Consider the following 17,900-nt stretch of genomic DNA (forward strand, 5'->3'; position numbering starts at 1 on the left):
TGTGCTTCCAGAGGAAGTGTCTGCTCTCAACCCTCCTTCTCCCTGTCCGTCTTCCAAAATGGAGGAGATGGGCTGATCAGTGAAACCGTTCTTGCCCCTTCCCCTCCTCTCTTGAGGAGTGCAGACGCTCTTCTATCAGCCATAGCCCTGATCAGTGGCAGCCTCTGTCCACAGACGGCTGCCAGCAGCTCTCTGTGGGTCGGGTCAGTCTTGGGGTTGGGGGGTGGCCTCTGTCCCCAGATAGCTGCCAGCATCTCTCTGTGGGTCAGGTCAGCCTTGGAGTGAGGGGGGTGGCCTCTGTCCGCAGATGGCCGCCAGCAGCTCTCTCTGTGGGTCCGGTCAACCTTGGGGTGAGAGGGTGCAGCCTCTGTCCACAGACAGCCGCCAGCAGCTCACTGTGGGTCCGGTCAACCTTACAGGGAGGGTGTGTAAGTACAGGAGTCTGAGAGAGCCTCATTCTGGCAACAGGTCAAGCTGTGTCATCTAATCCACCTTCACAGGTGATTAGAGCTGATATTTTTTTTTTTAAGGATTTTATTTACTTATTTATTTTAGCAAGAAAGGGAGGGAGAGAAAGATCTCAAGCAGACTCCGCACTGACTGTGGAGCCCAACATATCTCATGACCCTCAGATTACGACCCGAGTCAAAATCAAGAGTTGGACACTCAACCAAATGAGCCACCCAGGCGCCCCTACAGATCATCCTCTGATCCCCTGCTGTGTCTATTTCTTAAATGGCTCAGATCTGGGCATGAAAGAGGGACAGAATTTACTGGAGTCCTCAGGCTCTAACGAGACCAAAGGAAGGAGCGTAAGACACCTGATGTCATTTGTTTTATGAAGACCTAGATTAAAAAAAATAAAAACACTTAGTGATTCTTAAGCCTAATTCTATCCTCAAAGCACAGAAAATCCCAGCCATACGATCAGAAGAAAATGATGAATCTGCACTGACATTTCAAAAAACAAAGGACAGCTGCCTCTAAGCTACAAAACCTTTACATAAAAATGACAACAGTGTTTAACAGTAACAATAGTGAAAAAGCACCAGAAAAGGTGTAACAGTGCTGTCTGACTTTCAGCTGAGCTCTCAGAGAAAGGAGCTATGTTCGCCAGCCATGGAAGCTTTTGCCTGCAGACCTGCCTCAGGGACTCAGGCCTACTTAGCTGAGCCCAGCCTCCCCTAATCAGATTGGGTTCACTTTCAAGGCCCTGAGAGGGTCTGCCTTCAATCAGTCAAGAAACAGCTTCCCAGCACTGGCACTGCTTGCCCATGCGGGCCTCCCTGGGGATATCCATGGACTGTACCAGATCTTTCCAGGCTGTCTGAGACCAGAGTGAACACTCACATCTTCTATCATCTGAACTGAGGCCTCTGGAGCATTGCTGAAATCCCACTAGGGTAGGGCGTAAGACCCTGTTCATAATGAGATTCTTTTTTCTGGGGCTCTGATATTTACATTAGGCAGAACACACCTCAATCCACCCACAGATAAATGTTCTGTGCCAAGGCCACCTTCCAAAAGAAATACAATCATCTTCTATCAGAGCAAGAATTGTGGTTCTTTAATAACCATAGAGAATACGGATGACTGAAAGCTTTCACTCGTTTTACGGAAAATATTAGATTTTGCACATACGTGTGAACAACTATGTGTAAGTAAACGTGATGTAACTAAAGGATAGTACCAGGGAACAGTCCGGTTAAGTTTTCTATTAGGGTTAGGAATGCATTTTGCTGATGTTCACAGCTGAACTTAGCTGAAGTGCTGGGGACCACACGATGGTCTCATGGTCCCATTGTCCAGATTCTCTCCCCCACATTGTATTTACCGCACACGGCACGAGATATGTGGCAGGGAGAGCATGCGCACTGAACGTGCACAGTTCTGGGGACAGCCTCACGCTCCTCCCCAGGCCAAACAAGTACACAACCTTGCTCCGTCTCTGTGGGTGACTCAGAACCACACTGTCCTTTCTCTATCATGTCCTCTTCACAGCCCACAAATCCCACTCCCCATTAACACTGCACTGATCTGACTTCCTTGCCCTAACATTACTCTTCCCAATTCTTTCATTTCTACCCAGTCTGGCTGACATTTCAAAAAAACGGGGACAGTTCCCTCTAAGCTATAAAACCTTTACATAAAAACAACAACAATAACAATAGAGCAAAAGGCAGGAGATCTAGAAGACTCAGTGGAGAGTCTGGGGGCCACGAGTTGAGGAATTTTCCCTCTAGCTTGGACCCAGGACTGCCACTGCCACCCTCACTCATTTACCTTCTGCCACATTTCTGGTTCAAGTTCCCACCCTGGATGGCCCAGGGTGGTGGTGGTCTTTGTTCCTCCACCAAAGCTGAGCATTACGGCAAGTTCGAGAAACTGACTCCGCAGACTAAACGCTTCACACAGTCCAATTTCCGTCCGACTTTGCTGCTATTCCTTTTATTCATCTTGTGCCAGCTCCCCAGCAGTGGACATTAAAAACAGCTTTTACAAAGCTTCTTCCTTCTCCCCAGACCCCGATTCCGGAGAGCCCCACCCACCCTCTCTGGCTGCTATGCATACAGAGCAATCACCTCGGATGACTTCGCCTTCCCCACCAGGCTCCACCACTCTCACCCTTGCCAGATCCATCTCTTGGCACGGGCACCTAATCACAACTGGTCATGTCCAGGATTTCACCAGGTGAAGCGTGGTGATCCCCAAGTCCTTGTCGTGACCATGACCTGCCTCCAGATATCAGATACATGCTTCCGATTTCCACCCTGGAAATTCCTCCAGGCATGCCTTGCCATCATGGGCTCAAATGGGCCATCTCATTTCGGCATCTCATCCCATCAATCTCCCAGGTACCCAGGCTCATAGTCAGGGGAGCACGGCAAAGGAGCACAGAGCTTCACAGGTTTGGCAAAGACTTAAGGGAGCATCTGTCAGTAAATATTTTAGATGTTGTGGGCTATGGTCTCTTGTGATAGTCAACTCTGCCACCATAACAGGACAGGGCACGTGTTTGGGTGTGGCTGTATTCCAATCAAACTACTTCAAACCAGCTTGCCAACAGGTGATAGCTTCCCACCACGTGGTCAATAACACTATCCTAATTAGGTTCTTGCTAGTTACCTAATCAAATGTTAGTTTTTGCTTATTTTTAAGCCAGTGTTAAGTACATTACGCTTTTAAAAAGTGGCTATTTATTATATCTAGCAACTCACCTTTGACCCAAATATCCCTTCACCAGTAGAGAGGCCCGACGGGGAACTAGTCATGTCCACTGATTTTCTCTGAAGCTGGACACCCAACACAGTGCTGCACAGTTTGTTTTACAAATGATTTTTACCCCTTGAATTTTAGCCAACTGTCACCAACTTAATAATTTAATTACTGCCATTTTTTCAACTAGTAGACTGCTTTCTTCAAATAAAATCTTATTTAGAAACTCATTAAATGAAAAAGGCAAAGCAGAACGACTGTGTGAAGTGGCGGGCCAGGCAGCAGCTCAAACGCCCCCAGCTGAGCTCCTCTGCTTGGCTTGCCTCCCTCACAGGGCCCCCTGGGGGGGAAATCTCCTTCAGGTTTGTGACACAGCAGCCTCTAAACGTCTTTCATCAACCCCCTGTATCATGGAAAAGGTTTTGAGCTACCCACCCCCTCCCCACTACACACCCATAATCCTAGTATTGGCAAATATCCCATGACACAATATATACTTAAGGGTGAGTTCATCATTCATGAAAACGGATGTCAATCTAGAAATCATATTTTTGACAAGTCAGAATCTTTCTGGCTGACATAGTGTCAAATGTGGCCAGAATGCCATTACTGTGAAGCAGGGCAGATGGAGGACTCTGACCCGGAGAACTGTTAGCTCTGTCATTTTCTTGCTTGTTTATGCTTATTTTAAAAACTGTATTAACTCTAATCTTTACAATAATCTTAAAGCCACCAATTATTTAATTTGGTTAAAACTAAAAAACATGTCAGCAAATTCTCTCGACTGGGCACACATAAACTCTGGCATGCAGCACGGAGTTGAGAGCAAATGGAAGAGGGCGGGTGCCTGTCTTCCGGGCCATGCAATGGAATTCTGGGTTATCTGTCTCCTTCACTACACAGGACATATGACCATCTAAGAAACCAACCAGTGAAAATGCCTGAATCACTCTGTATTATCGAGAATTAGAGAACTAGTTAGGCTTAATATTTTTATGTCGGATAATAAAAATAAACAGTAGTTTTATTCTATATTTGGAGGCTATCACTGTGAAAAACTATTTGGCTTAAAGCAAAATGAAAGAGCCACTCCCTGATCAGTGGGAAAGGCCAACACTGACTTTCATTCAGTTGACCCCTGCCCGAGGCCCTAAGCCTGCCGTCCTGCTGACAGCACAGTGCGAGGAGGGCAGAGGCTCTACAGCAAGCCGGCCCCGCGGGGATGTTCTCAGACCCAGGGGCAGCTAAGGCAAACAGCAATCATCCTAGTGGTTACCTGCAAGTCATTTTGTGGGTTCCAGTCTGAATCAAATATGATGCAGGTATCGGCGGCTGTGAGATTGATGCCCAGGCCTCCCGCTCTGGTGCACAGAAGAAAGACAAAGCGGTCTGAGTCTGGCTTACAGAACCGGTCGATGGCTGCCTGGCGCAGGTTTCCCCGTACTCGCCCATCAATTCGCTCATAGGTGTATCTGAGGGGACCCAAACGAACGAAAGCCCAGGTGTTAATCATACTTCAATGGAGAGCAGCAAACAACTCAGGAAGCTGTTGACCCGCAGCCTTACCTCCCTCACTTCTAAATCTGGACCAACCGACAGCGGTCTGTGAGGAATCCCCCCCCCGTCCACACGGGCAGCAGGGCAGGCGCCTAAGACTGCACTGTAAAACGTGCCCCACCCCCCAAAGACAAGCAAACAAAAAACCAAACCAAACCAAAAATAACAGCCACGAACCCACAGCATGAGCAACTTAATCTCCAGTATTTCCCAGTTATTACTTGTACTGAATCTAATCATAAGACCAGGAAAAGCAAGTAAGAGCCTCAAACATCTACTTGAAGTACTGCTCTTAAACAAGGACTCGAAGTTCAAGTCAGTGTGTAGCTGCTCTGGGGTGCCGTGAAAACGGTAAGCAGACCGCACCCACACGCAGGCCTTGTGCACCTGGGCTGGTCATTTCGGGCCCATCAGTTCTCCCGGCAGCACACTGCCATGTGCAGAAACCACAGGAAGGTTTCTGAGCTGTGTTGGGGGCAGGGGGACAACAACTGAGGACTTTTTAGAGGGAAATAAAATGGGGAAATGAAGCGGACTATCATTAAGAAGGCACATACCTGTGTGGAAACAAGGGGGAAAAGCATGATGGGGGGACAGGGTAAAATGAAGAATAAAACTAAAACTGCTATGGGAACATATTACTATCTGTCCATTCAACTGAAGTACACAGACGGTATCTTTATCAAGGAATCATGTGATTAATACAGAATTGAAACAGAGTAGCAATGCAGACAGCTGCTAACATCTATTTCCTTATTTACCCTAACAATGAATAAATTCATAAGGGGATGTTACCCTCGGCCCAATCTGACCACCAAGCAGGAACTGTTTGGTAAAGTAGAACTAAAAGGAACATTGTGAGTAAAGGACCAAGTCGTCCTGGACCCAACGGCAGTCAAGATCATGGATCCTGACAAAAACCTTACCAGCAGCCCAGTTTGGGAAATCAGATTCCTAAGACTTCAGATAAATAACTGGTAAGAGAATAAGGACAGACACCCTAAGGGTAGATGACTCTGAGCGAATGGCTCTAGAAAACAGAGTATGGCAATATAATCCTGACTTTCTCGAGAAAAAGGAAAATCCATGTAAAGAAACCATCCAAGGATATAACATGGAGAGAAACAAGACCAACTCAGGCTCAAAAGGGACACGTGCAAAGCCAAGAACCAAGTCTGAAAACACTGTCTTTTATAAGGCCACAGTGCATCAACACCTGGAATTACAGGTGTAGATTTCCCCTTTTTCTTCTTTTTTTAATGCAATAAGCTGAAGCATAATAACGTGGGACTATGTAGCACGTAAACCAGGAGGCAGTGACTTAGAAAGGAGACTAGAATGAACTTGGGTCAGGAGACATGAGTGAAGGGCTGTATGTCTGGATTCCATAAAACCAGAAGGGTAGTTAGAGACAATGGTCATTAGCATTACCAAGAGCCACAGCAGTAACATCAGCAGCAAGCTCTTCGGAGTCAAGCTCTGTGCCAGGCACTGTGAGACACGCTTGATATGCACCATCCCAGTTCCATCTCATGATGGCTCTACAGGCTGGTTTTATTGTTATCGCCACTGTACATTCGAGGAAGCCTCAAAACCAGAAACAAAAGCCCCACAAGCAAACTAACTTGCCCAGCCACCGAGCAGGTGAGTGAATTAAACTGAGACCCATCTGACTTCAAGTTCACATTCTTAGCCAGTCTGCTGTACGGCCTCCATATTGTACCCTACACTTCAATGTAGGAGGATGGAAAGACTCCCCTAAACACTTAAGAGAAAACTAAAGATAAATAAGAGACATCAGTAAATTTCGGAAGCTGTCAGTCTAGTGGAAGCTGGAAAAAACGATAAGCACCGACACGGTTCTGGTAAGCCAGTACACTGAGGTCTGTACTGGGCACTCAGGAGTTTGGGCACGTGGGTGATGGCATGGAAGCAGCACAGGACTTGGAGTCAGGGGACAAGGCTGAGATTCCATTAAACAGGAGATGCCACCACCCCCACCATCACCCGTGCGAACAAGTAATGCTAAAGGCGCAGAGGACCCAGCAGCCATCACACAGGAGCTGGATGCCCACGGCTCGAGGCGGGCAGGGAATCAGCACAGCTTTAGGGAGGAGGAGAAATCGATGAATAGTGATGCTAGAGCTCAACCCAGGGAAAAAGTTCCCATACAATTAGAGGGTTTTGCCAGCTATGATACAACACCAGTTATAGAAACTGCAGGATGACTGAAGCATTAATTCTCATTTCTATTACTTGTTCAGTTTTGAGGGAGTGCTCTCAAAGAACACAAAACTAAAAATCCATCCCATTATGTGAGTTCTTTTAAACTGTTCCTCACCCCCTCCTTTCTGAGCCAAATCCCTTGGCTATGCCCTCACCCCGGTATGAGAATATGGCATGAAATTAAACGGGAACAAAACCAAACTGACAGCTGGAGAGGCAACAAGGCTCGAGAACAAAGAAAATCTTGAGGGCTAGTAAGTCTGAATGAAGAAATCAGACATCAAAAAATTCTCCAGACCACACATCAGTGCAGCAATTAACCCTCTGCGTCAACTACATTTTGAACAAAGTCCCAGGGAGTTTATGTGGCTCATCAAACTGTAATTCTCAGTCACTGTCAAATTTCAACAAGAAGCAGGTGGCAGTCTGGAAAACCTGTGTGCTTTGTTTTGGGGAGGGAGGCGGTGACGCGCTTTTGGCACAACAGGAAATGCTGACCTCAGAAGGCCTGAAGGGAAATGAAAGCTTTTTCATCTCTCAGCAATAACTAGCTGGGAAACATAAAGAATTAAACAAATAAAATCCCACTCACAACAGCCAGACCCAGACAGAATACTCAGGATTAGGCTCAGAGTGAGAACTATGCTGGACTCGGAACATGACTCTAGGTCCCATGCTGCCTTGCTCACCGTGTCCCTAATGCCTACAAGGTTCAAGGCCCAAGCAGGTACTTCATAAGAGTTTACTGAGGCAACAGTGTATGTAAAAGACCTGAGTATGTGCAGTAAATATATGAGGTTCTTCAGTTTGGCAAAGATGTCCTACTAAATGTGAAAAAGCCCATCAAAATCCCAACAAATGGATATATGTATGTATAAATACAAATATGCATATGTGTGTATACGCACGTATTTTTTTCTGTAGTCAGGGACTACAGTCAGGGAGAGATTAAAAAAGAATAATTCTGAAGTTTATCCTCAATAATATGAGCAAAGGAATAGAAATACTGATCAAAAGAAGACAAAGGTTAAACACACACCAACATAGATAATAAGTATATTTCATGGACAGTGTTTTATATGAATGGAGGAAAAGATGTACTATCTAATAAAAAATCAGACACATTTGGAAATAAATTAGATCCCCATTATATATAACACGTGCCAAAATTGCAGAAAGACTACAGACTGAAATGTAAAATAAAAGGCAATCAAAGAAATCCAATTAAAGATTCTCAGGTGAGAAAAACGTATTAATTCAAGGGGTGCTTTGGTAGCTTGGTTGGTTAAGCATCTGACTTAATCTCAGGGTTGTGAGTTCAAGCCCCGTATTGGGCTCCATGCCAGGCATGAAGCCTACTTAAAAATTAAAAGAAAGACAGAGAGAAAGAAATAACTTAATTCAATACTGCAGAATATCCAAAAGGATCAGGCATTGGTGGTACCAGGTAATCCTGAAAATGGGGATGCAAAGAGTCTGAAACAGAGGAACTGGCTGAAGGTCAAGTACCAGCCTATAGATTCCCCCACCCCAGCCTCGAAGAGGGTAGAAACAGAAGACCTGTACTGTGCTCTACCCCATGAGATACTAACCACAGCTATTTCTCTCCAGCGCTTCCCCACAATCGGCTCCCAGTACAATCAAGTTCCCATCCTCTATGCAGAAGAGAGGGAGAGACGTCCTGACATACAGACACGGGTGGTCCAGCTACACGGACAGTGTTCACGCACAGGAAGGAAGCCTCTGACCTGAGTCCCAGGGGCTCTGCTTCAGGGATGGAGTGGGCAGGTCCTCACATGCCAGCCCTCTAGCAAGTAACAACCACAAATGGACAAAACACAAAAAACCAAAAACCAAAAACCAAAAAAAGCCATGAATGAAGAGAAAAACGAATCTCAGGGCACTGGAGAGTTGAGGCAAGAAAGCTGATTTTGGGGAGGACCAGACACGTACAGTTCCAGCCAGAGGGGACGCCACTGTCACGGCCGCAGAGGTACAGGGCAGCTGCCTTTCGGATAAACAGCTGCTGTCTTTTGGACCAGACGCACCAGAGGAAGGAGTCTGGGGCAACCAGGACTGCCAGCAGGGAGAAGGGATCTACAGAAAGCAGAGACACAGAGACGGTACACCCCAAACTGTGGCTCTAGACTCTACCGAAGACAGGCTGACGTCTCCCACTCGCACATGATTGAAGGCTGCCTCAGCTCAGGCCAGAGCTGCTGCTGACCAGACACCGACAGGAAGAGCACGCAGAATCTCACCTAGTTAACTGCCTCCAAATAAAACTCACTCTCTTTGCAGGAGCAGGACAGAATCCTGAACGTCCACAACAAAATATTGACTATGTTCTAGGGAAACCCCAAAATTATGCAATGAAATTGTGTGAAGAAACAGGAGAAATGTGACCCATTATTAAGGAAAAAGACAATCAACAGGTGTCACATCTAAAATGTTATAATTAAAGCAGCTATTATAATTACGCTCAGTGAAGGAATGTATGTAATAAAGAAAAGACAGGACATCACAGCAAAGGAACCTGAAGGTAAGAAACACGTAGAAAGCTTAGAACTAGAATACAAGCTTTAAAATACGGAAAGCACTGAAGGGGTGTAGTAATAAGCAGGGCAGAAATGACTTGAGAAGAGAGTCAGGGTGCCGGAAGACAGAAAAAACAGACTGAGACAAATAGAAAAACAGAGCTTATGGAAAGTGGAACCATAAGAGAAGGTCAAACATACAGGTGATTGGAGGCTCACAAAGAAATAAAACAATGGGGCAAAAGGGAAAAAGAACCTGAAGGAATACCGACCAAGCCCTCCAGAGCTGGATGAAACATAAACACGTACAAATTTAAGCAGCTCACTGAAATCTGCACAGGGCGAAGGCCACACATCACAGTCAAATGATTTAAGATAAAATCATAGTAAAACAACAGATTACGTACAGGAGAAAGAGGGACATAAATGCCAGCAGACCTTCTTGTCAGAAACCGTGGGGCCAGAACACAGTGGAGTAATATTAAAAGGGCTCAAAGGAGAAAAAACGCAAACCTAGAGTCCTACCGTGAAGGGGATGCAAACGAACGAAAAGAAAAAAAAATCTGACTTGGAGAAAACAGACACTGTAGGAAGACTAAAAAACAACCACCACCAAACAACCCTCTATAATGATATCTCAGAAAGGCAGACAATGCATCTGTGAAACAATCAGTTAAATGCTATGAAAATTGAAAATTTAGAGAAGAAATGTTCTAGGAAATTGAAAATATAATTACATAATGAAAACTGAGCGGTTAAAGAGGGAGGACAGAGTACAAGAAAGAATTCCACCAGAGGTGTAGCAAAACACAGTGAGATGGTAAGGAAAGAAAATCAGGTGACTGGTCCAGAAGGTCTGACATATAAACAACAGGAGATCCACAAAGAGAAAACAGAACAAGAAGTTTTTAAATGGAACATAAAATACAAATTCCCCAGAACTGAAGGAACTCCGATTTCAGATGAGAAAGACCTGCTCAGTATCAAGTTTAATGGATCCCATACAAAGGACAGTTCCGTGCAGAATTCCACAGCACTGGGAAAAAGAGGAAAAATCAAAGCTTCTGAACAGAAAAACATGTCACATGCTCAGACCACGAAGCACAAGGGCTTTGAACTTCTAAGCAGCAACCATGGAAGCTAGATGACAGTGGGCCAAATCCTTTAAATTCTGTGGGGAAATTATTCCTAGCCTAGACTCCCAAACCCAGCCAGACTGTTACTCAAGGAAAGCGGCCTGAAAACATTCCAGGGACTGTCCACATTCCCTTATCATCTACCTTCTTCAGAAGCTCCCTGAAGCCATCCATGGAATCTACCACGGAGATTTCATCCAAGTGGGAAGGGAAGACACCTGCCAGCGTGATGAAGGCAGGGGGAGGTGGCAGCGGGTACGCGCAAGGGGAAGCATGTGGAAGGGGAGGGCCCGTGCGGGAGGGGAGGCCCTCAGCAGACACTGCGGAGATGGAGACAACCAGGGTATGTTTGGGAGCTGAAATTGTAATAAGGAAATAGAAAAAGAAAACCAGGCAATCAAATAAAAAGATAATTTTTAGTTTAAAAAGGTAGAAAAAATTGGGGCGCCTGGGTGGCTCAGTGGGTTAAGCCGCTGCCTTTGGCTCAGGTCATGATCTCAGGGTCCTGGGATCGAGTCCCGCATCGGGCTCTCTGCTCGGCGGGGAGCCTGCTTCCCTCTCTCTCTCTGCCTGCCTCTCCGACTACTTGTGATTTCTCTCTGTCAAATAAATAAATAAAAAATCTTTAAAAAAAAAAAAAAGGTAGAAAAAAGATCATAAACAGCACACTAGACGGCTGGGCTGTCGCTCAGTATCTGCCCAAGTCATGCGGCAGTGACGGGGGCAAGGAGAGAAGACTGTGCTCGTCTCCCACACTGGGAACAGGTAATACCGAAAACTACAAATCATCAAGAAATTACAACTGCTAACATTATTTAGGTATGGCTATAAGTACTCAAAGAAACAGCATAAAAAGAATTTAAAGTAAGAGTTTCTGGGGCTGGGAGGGAAGGGTGCTATCCAGAAAGGCGCTTTCTCAAAAGTCTGAGAAAACAGTTTGGCTCTTTAAAGTATGTGCGTGTATAACTTTGCTGGAAATAAAAACTAAATTAAAAAGAGAAAAGTTAACGAGGATATTAAGGCCAGAAGAACACTGCTGGATGCAGCTAGGGTGAAGAAACCACAAAAAAAAGTGTAAAGAAAATACTTAGGAATATTTAGATGAGTGTGCGGTTCAGGAATAGGCGAAGCCTTTTTAAGCCTATTAGTTTACGCATTTAACTTTAAATTTAAGTATAAATAAGCATTTAAGTTAATTTAAAGCTGTTGTAAGAATGCGAGTTTTGACTATTACAAAACTTGAAACTTCTAAAAAAAAGATAAACAAAACCCATACCCATAAACAAAAAGTCAAAAACCACACTGGGGAAGTATTTATGCTATATTCTTAAGTAAACAAGTTATTCTTATATTAAAAAGGCAAAGAGCAACAGAAAATGGAGGAACAGCATGAATAAGCAGTTCACACACACAAAACTGTAAATAGCTAATATATACGGAAAATATTTACTTTCATTATTACTCAGAAATACAACTTAAAACAAGAAACCATAATTTTGGCTCATAGGATGAGCTAAGATTAAGTGGCAAAAACATTACTGATCAGAGTATGTGGAGGGGAAAGCACTGCTAAAAGGCATCAAAGTAGCAATATCTTTCTAGAGGGTGTTTTGGAAATATGTATCAAGTGCTTTTAAAACTGTACATCAAAATTTATCTTAAGGAAATAACTGGGAACATTCACAATGACCCTGAAGGGATAACCACAGAGTTCCTTAAAATCCTGAAAAACTGGGGAACAACCTATGAGACAGAGAATCATCAAAATTATGTTGCAGAAAATGAGTTAAAAAAGATCATGATATATTAAATAAAAAGGTGAACTACAAGGTAGAACGTAGAATATAAACTAATGGACAACAAAACTAAATGCTTCTTTGCACAAAATGAAAAAGACACCTCACACCCCTGAGTGTGAGTGGGAGCCTGGAGACAGTGGTGAGGTTACATACGCCTGTACTTTCAAGAGACATTTAATACTTAAAATATCTGAAAACAAAATAAGCAATAGATGATAAGGACAAATAGGATAAAAAGGAGCTACACTGAGATTTGTACTTAGTAGAAGTCTGTTAATTACACTGTAGCTCATTTGGTGAGGGTTCTTTAAAAAAACAAACTGTGAACTAGTAGTTCTATATATTTTGAAGGGCAAGATGATGTATTTATAAGAAGCAAGTGTTCTGGCAATGTGGGTTTCTAATTGTAGGGAACTTATAAAATATGAAACTGCTTTAACTAGTTTTGATTTACTCATTATACCTTCCTCAAAGAAAAAAATGATGTAAGTCTAAGAATTCCCTACCCAAAGACTTTCACTATAGGACTCTGAAAAAGTCTTTTATTGTCTAATTTGGTTTTGGAAATTTATTTATGTTTCATTGAATATCAGCATATCCCATAATTGAACGTCACTTCTTTTAACACTCCTTCTATAAATTACATGTTACAACAGCAAACAGAATTTTTAAGGATCAGAATATTTAAAACAACTGTGATTTGCTATGATTATTTTATGAAACCAAAGCTTTCCTTTAAACTTAGCAATGCCTAAGCTAACAGTTCCTATGACCTTGAAAAGTCTTTTACCATTGCATAAATTCTTAAAAATCCCTTTATTATCTTGGGATCATTGATGTATCCCAGCGACTGGAAACATAAGGCCCACTGTATAAAGTAACAAGCGTAGTGCCCACACAGAATCCCAACAGCCCATATAACATAACATCACACACTTTCCACCTGCGTGAGTGACGGAATTTATAGGAATATGAACAAGAACACAGATCGGAATGCCACAGCTAGTGTATCATAAACCTTGGAGGGTTTGCTAACAAGGGACGTAAAGTATCCCCAATTCTCTTTTTGTGAACTATCAGCTTGCACTTTTTTAGCAACTTGATACAGTGATGCTTTCCAGGATGTATTTCTCTCATCGTTATTAAGGGGGAAAAAAAGAAAGGGAAAAAAAAAAGCAAATGCATTGTTTTCTTAACCTTCTTTTCTCTAATGCTTTTGAATTCTGTTTCTTACAACTAAAGAGGATACAAATAAACATGGAGAATTTCCTTTTTAAGCAAACCAAGGGCTCCATATCATAGCCCGAGAAATTCACTTTAGGCAGTTAAAACTGGGCCTATTTGGTCACAGATTTAACTCTTCTCCATGTTTGAATGTTTAGTTGTTAAAGCATAGTTTTTAGATGAATCAAAAAGGTACCCAAGAGAGAACTGCCCGCAGCACCTGATGCATGGCTTTGAGTCAAGCTCTCACCTTCGCTGGATGAGATAATCTTCCAGGATATCGAGACAGCGCACCATCTGGGAGAAGATGAGGACTTTGTGACCACCTGCGATCAGCTTGGGGAGCAGCTTATCAATCAGCACCAGCTTCCCTGCTGCTTGGATCATGGCCTGCAGCTGAAAGTCAGGGGCATCAGGGCTGTGGGTTTTTCGGAAATCTTCCAGAATTTTCTCCTCTGCCCCTGAAAAGGAATGCAACAAAACTATTCCTTGAACAAACTCTGAGGGTAAAAGTTGCTCTCTGCTTTACAGATCCTGAAAAAAGAATTATAGTGAACTGCTAGATCCAGACCAACAGTCCGTCGAGGCGACACGGTGTATGCACACCTGGTCCGTGCCCTCAGCAGAGGACTCTGCGGTGGGAGTGGGGCCATCGTGCAGAGAACACAAGTGCTCTGCCTTCCTGGGAAACCTTACCAGGTAGAGGAAGAACTGGAGATACCAAGCTGACTCATTCAAGTAAAGAAACCTCCACAGAAAGGCAACAAAAAGACATACTGTTGACATCATAAAATCTAGCTAATAGTGAATCCAAGCCCCATTCTGAGTTAAAGTTTTATCAGAAAGCTTTATCATCAAAAAAGCTTCTGACGGGGGCGCCTGGGTGGCTCGGTGGGTTAAGCCGCTGCCTTCGGCTCGGGTCATGATCTCGGGGTCCTAGGATCGAGTCCCGCATCGGGCTCTCTGCTAGGCGGGGAGCCTGCTTCCCCCCCCCCCTCTGCCTGCCTCTCTGCCGACTTGTGATCTGTCAAATAAATAAATAAAATCTTAAAAAAAAAAAAAAAAGCTTCTGCCATGTTCTCTGGTTACTACAGTTAACTGTTAATTTACCTATGGATTGCATCATGATCATTTATTCAGCTAAGTAATACAACTCCCTGTCCCGAAGGGCACGGTGTGGGCCAGGCTGCAGGTCAACAAACGGCAGCAGACTGGTGAGTGCCGTCCGTCTTCTGACGGCAGAGAGCTGGTCGAGAGCTGAGCTCTGCGCACTGACTACGAGATGGCTGACCCAGATCCGCCCACCTCTCTGACACTCAGCTTCATACGCCGGAAGAAGGTGAGAACCCGCACATCCTCACACTGAATGAACTCAATATGCAGGCAGGACTGGTGGTTATCATGGGCTTTTGGCCGAGGCCACAGCAGGCCCGAGCGGCCGCCTGCTTCCCGGACTCACCGTTGATCAGGTAAGGATGGTTGCAGCACTTTCTCAGCTCCATCATGGTGTTGATGAGATTGGGCATGTTGTGCTGATTTGCCCCCTTGGTCAGGAAGGAAAAGTTCTTCTCCAAGATGGCGCGGTAGTATTTTTTCTGGATATTAGTCAGCTCTACTTCAATGATAGTCTCTTGTTTGGGGGCAAGGTTCTTTTCCACGTCATCTTTCAGCCGCCGAAGCATCATGGGTTTTAGGATAGACTGCAGTTTCTTCACCTGTCCGGGGAAACGAGAGCTGTTCACCTACCCATACCTGATTTTAATGACTGGTTACTGGGGTAGTCCAACCTTCACTACACTCTCCTGAGCAGCTAATCACAGTGCGATGGTGGTAGACTGAATAAAAGATCACGACTAATCCCCAAACATGGGGAGTCTGTAATCAGACCTCGAGGAAAGAAGGCGGGGTCTGGTTTTAATTCCCAAGTAGTCACTGAGAACCCAGGTGGCAACCTTACAAGAGATAAAGGGAGATACGTATAAAAGACAGTACCTACTCTCTAGGAGGGAGAAAACAAATCCCTCTTGCTCTATCATGTATGCACGGTGCAGCAACTGACCTGAGGACAACTGTAGCTGTGTGAGGAGGGACAAGTGACACATTGCAAAGGGGAGACTTAGATACTGAGAGAACAAACTAAAAAGCAGACGCAATCTGGGGTAGGCGAAATGTGTGAAGGCAAAATGTGTGGGGTAGGCTCAAAAGGGGTGAAAACTTTCAGTTATAAAATAAGTCAGTCCCGGGAATGTAATTCAGAACATACGGACTATAGTAAATAATACTGTATATCTGAAAGCTGCTAAGAGAGGAGATCTTAAGGTTCTCATCACCAAAGAAAAAAACTATACTGTGGGTGTGACCGATATTTAACTACACTTAGTATGGTGATCATTTCATAACATGTACATATACTGAATCATTATCAAACACACGTGAAACTAAAGTTATATGTCAATCATATCTCAGGTTAAGAAAAAAAAAAGTAGAAGCAATCTGGAGGCAGACCCCTCCTTCAGCTTTTAAGTAATGGCAGCAAACATGTCTGGAGTAGCAGCATGTAGAGAGTTAATCCTGTAAGACGATGTCTCCCATGCCATCAAGCAAGCTGTCGAATCAGGGGCCCTTTGAGCTGACAGCAGTCTTTGCTATGATTTGTCTGTTCTTCTGCTAACAGCCCGGACCTGGACAGCAGATCTCCACTCACCTGACTGCACTGGCAAGGTGACCTGCTCCCTGTTCCAAGAAGACAACGACAGAGAAGGGATTCAAAAATCAAGACACCTGACTTAACCCTGAGCTTTAAGATGGTACCAATAAGATTAATCCTGGTGGGAAAATAAAGTAAGGAAGGGCAAGAGCAAAGGATTGAGTTCTAAGTTCATTCAGGGCTGTTTAAAATGTTTCAGGGCACCTGGGAGGCTTAGTCGGTGAAGTGTCTGCCTTCGGCTCGGGTCATGGTCCAGGTGTCCTGGGATTGAGCCCTGTGTCAGGGTCCCTACTCAGTGGGGAGCCTGCTTCTCCCTCTCCCTCTGGCCCTCTCCGCTGCTCATGCTTTTTCTCTTGCTAGCTCTCTTTCAAATAAAATCTTTGAAAAAAATGTTTTAAAAGGGGGTACATTCTGCATAAATAAGCTGTGTGCGGTGTCAATGCTTCCTGGAAAAAATATAAAGTGACTTATAGACAGTGATTTAGTAGAGTTATCAGAGCAGATCTTAAACACTGACAAATATGCTTTGCTTTGGAAGCTGATGTCTTCTGGGACTTCTATTTCCTGTGATTTAAAATACAGGCATTTGATGCCATTTTTGTGGTTTTCTCCTAACTAACCCCAATCTTAAATTTAGCCCATTCATGGAACCTTGATTTCACCAACCATGGTACTTAGGAATCTATCCCCCAAGTGGATCAGGAATTACTGTGTAAGAGCCCAAAGAGAAAAGACACAACTCGATCATTTTAAAGATATGGACAAATGCCAATCTGTCACATGCTGGGTTCAGCTTTACCCTTCACTTGGTTCCTACCTTGAATCATTTAGAGTATACTACATGCCAGACACTGTGCTGGTCAATACAACAAACACAACTTTGGAGAAGAGGTGGGCCTTGTCCTCAAGGAGGTCATTGTCTAGAAGAAAAAATGCATACCACAAAATAAGTGCAACGGGAGAAAAGGACACCTTGCAAATGGTCCAAAAATGGAGAGAGGGTTGGGAGCTAGCTTTTGAAAGATCAAGAGCTACTGCAAACGTAGAGAAGTGAAATGAAGTTTGATTACTCACTGCTCTGAAAGTCTGACTTGCCACAGAAGTACAAACAAACAGAACTGAACCACAGAGTGTACTCCTGACATCTGTTAGTGAAATCCCCAAACCTTCTTAGTCCCCAAGTCTCTGCCCCAACCCACTCTCACACCATTGCTAGCTTAATTCAGCGGAACTAATTATGTCATTCCTGCAATCAAAGCCTTGCGTTGCTTCCCTAAGACCTCCCAAATTCTTTAAACCATCTTCCAAGGCCTTCCCACAATCTCTCTCCCCTCTAGCCTCACACTTCACAATTCATCGACCCTGCTTCCAGCTCAATCAGATGATTCCCTATAACTGAAGACATTCCATAGCTGATTATGCCAGGTGTCTTTTATTTCTTTGCAATGCAGTCATCATCCTTTCTTTCCACAACTGAGAATACACCCACCTTTCAAAG

General features: G+C 44.1%; 1 protein-coding gene across 9 annotated transcripts in view; it reads right to left on the bottom strand.

Annotated features, from left to right (window-relative positions):
• The window catches only part of CHD6 (chromodomain helicase DNA binding protein 6), a 192,294-nt gene that overhangs the window by 66,361 nt on the left and 108,033 nt on the right, over positions 1 to 17,900 (bottom strand). For all 9 annotated transcript variants that reach the window (XM_045084209.1, XM_045084206.1, XM_045084207.1 and 6 more), the window contains 3 exons: positions 15,155 to 15,410; positions 13,946 to 14,156; positions 4,493 to 4,688 (listed from right to left, as the gene is read on the bottom strand). In XM_045084209.1, coding sequence (XP_044940144.1) covers positions 4,493 to 4,688; positions 13,946 to 14,156; positions 15,155 to 15,410 — 663 coding nt within the window. The remainder of the gene's footprint in view (positions 1 to 4,492; positions 4,689 to 13,945; positions 14,157 to 15,154; positions 15,411 to 17,900) is intronic.

The sequence above is a fragment of the Mustela putorius genome, unplaced genomic scaffold (assembly GCF_011764305.1).
Source record: "Mustela putorius furo isolate JIRA1106 unplaced genomic scaffold, ASM1176430v1.1 tig00000743_pilon_pilon_pilon, whole genome shotgun sequence".
Classification (NCBI taxonomy): Eukaryota; Metazoa; Chordata; class Mammalia; order Carnivora; family Mustelidae; genus Mustela; species Mustela putorius.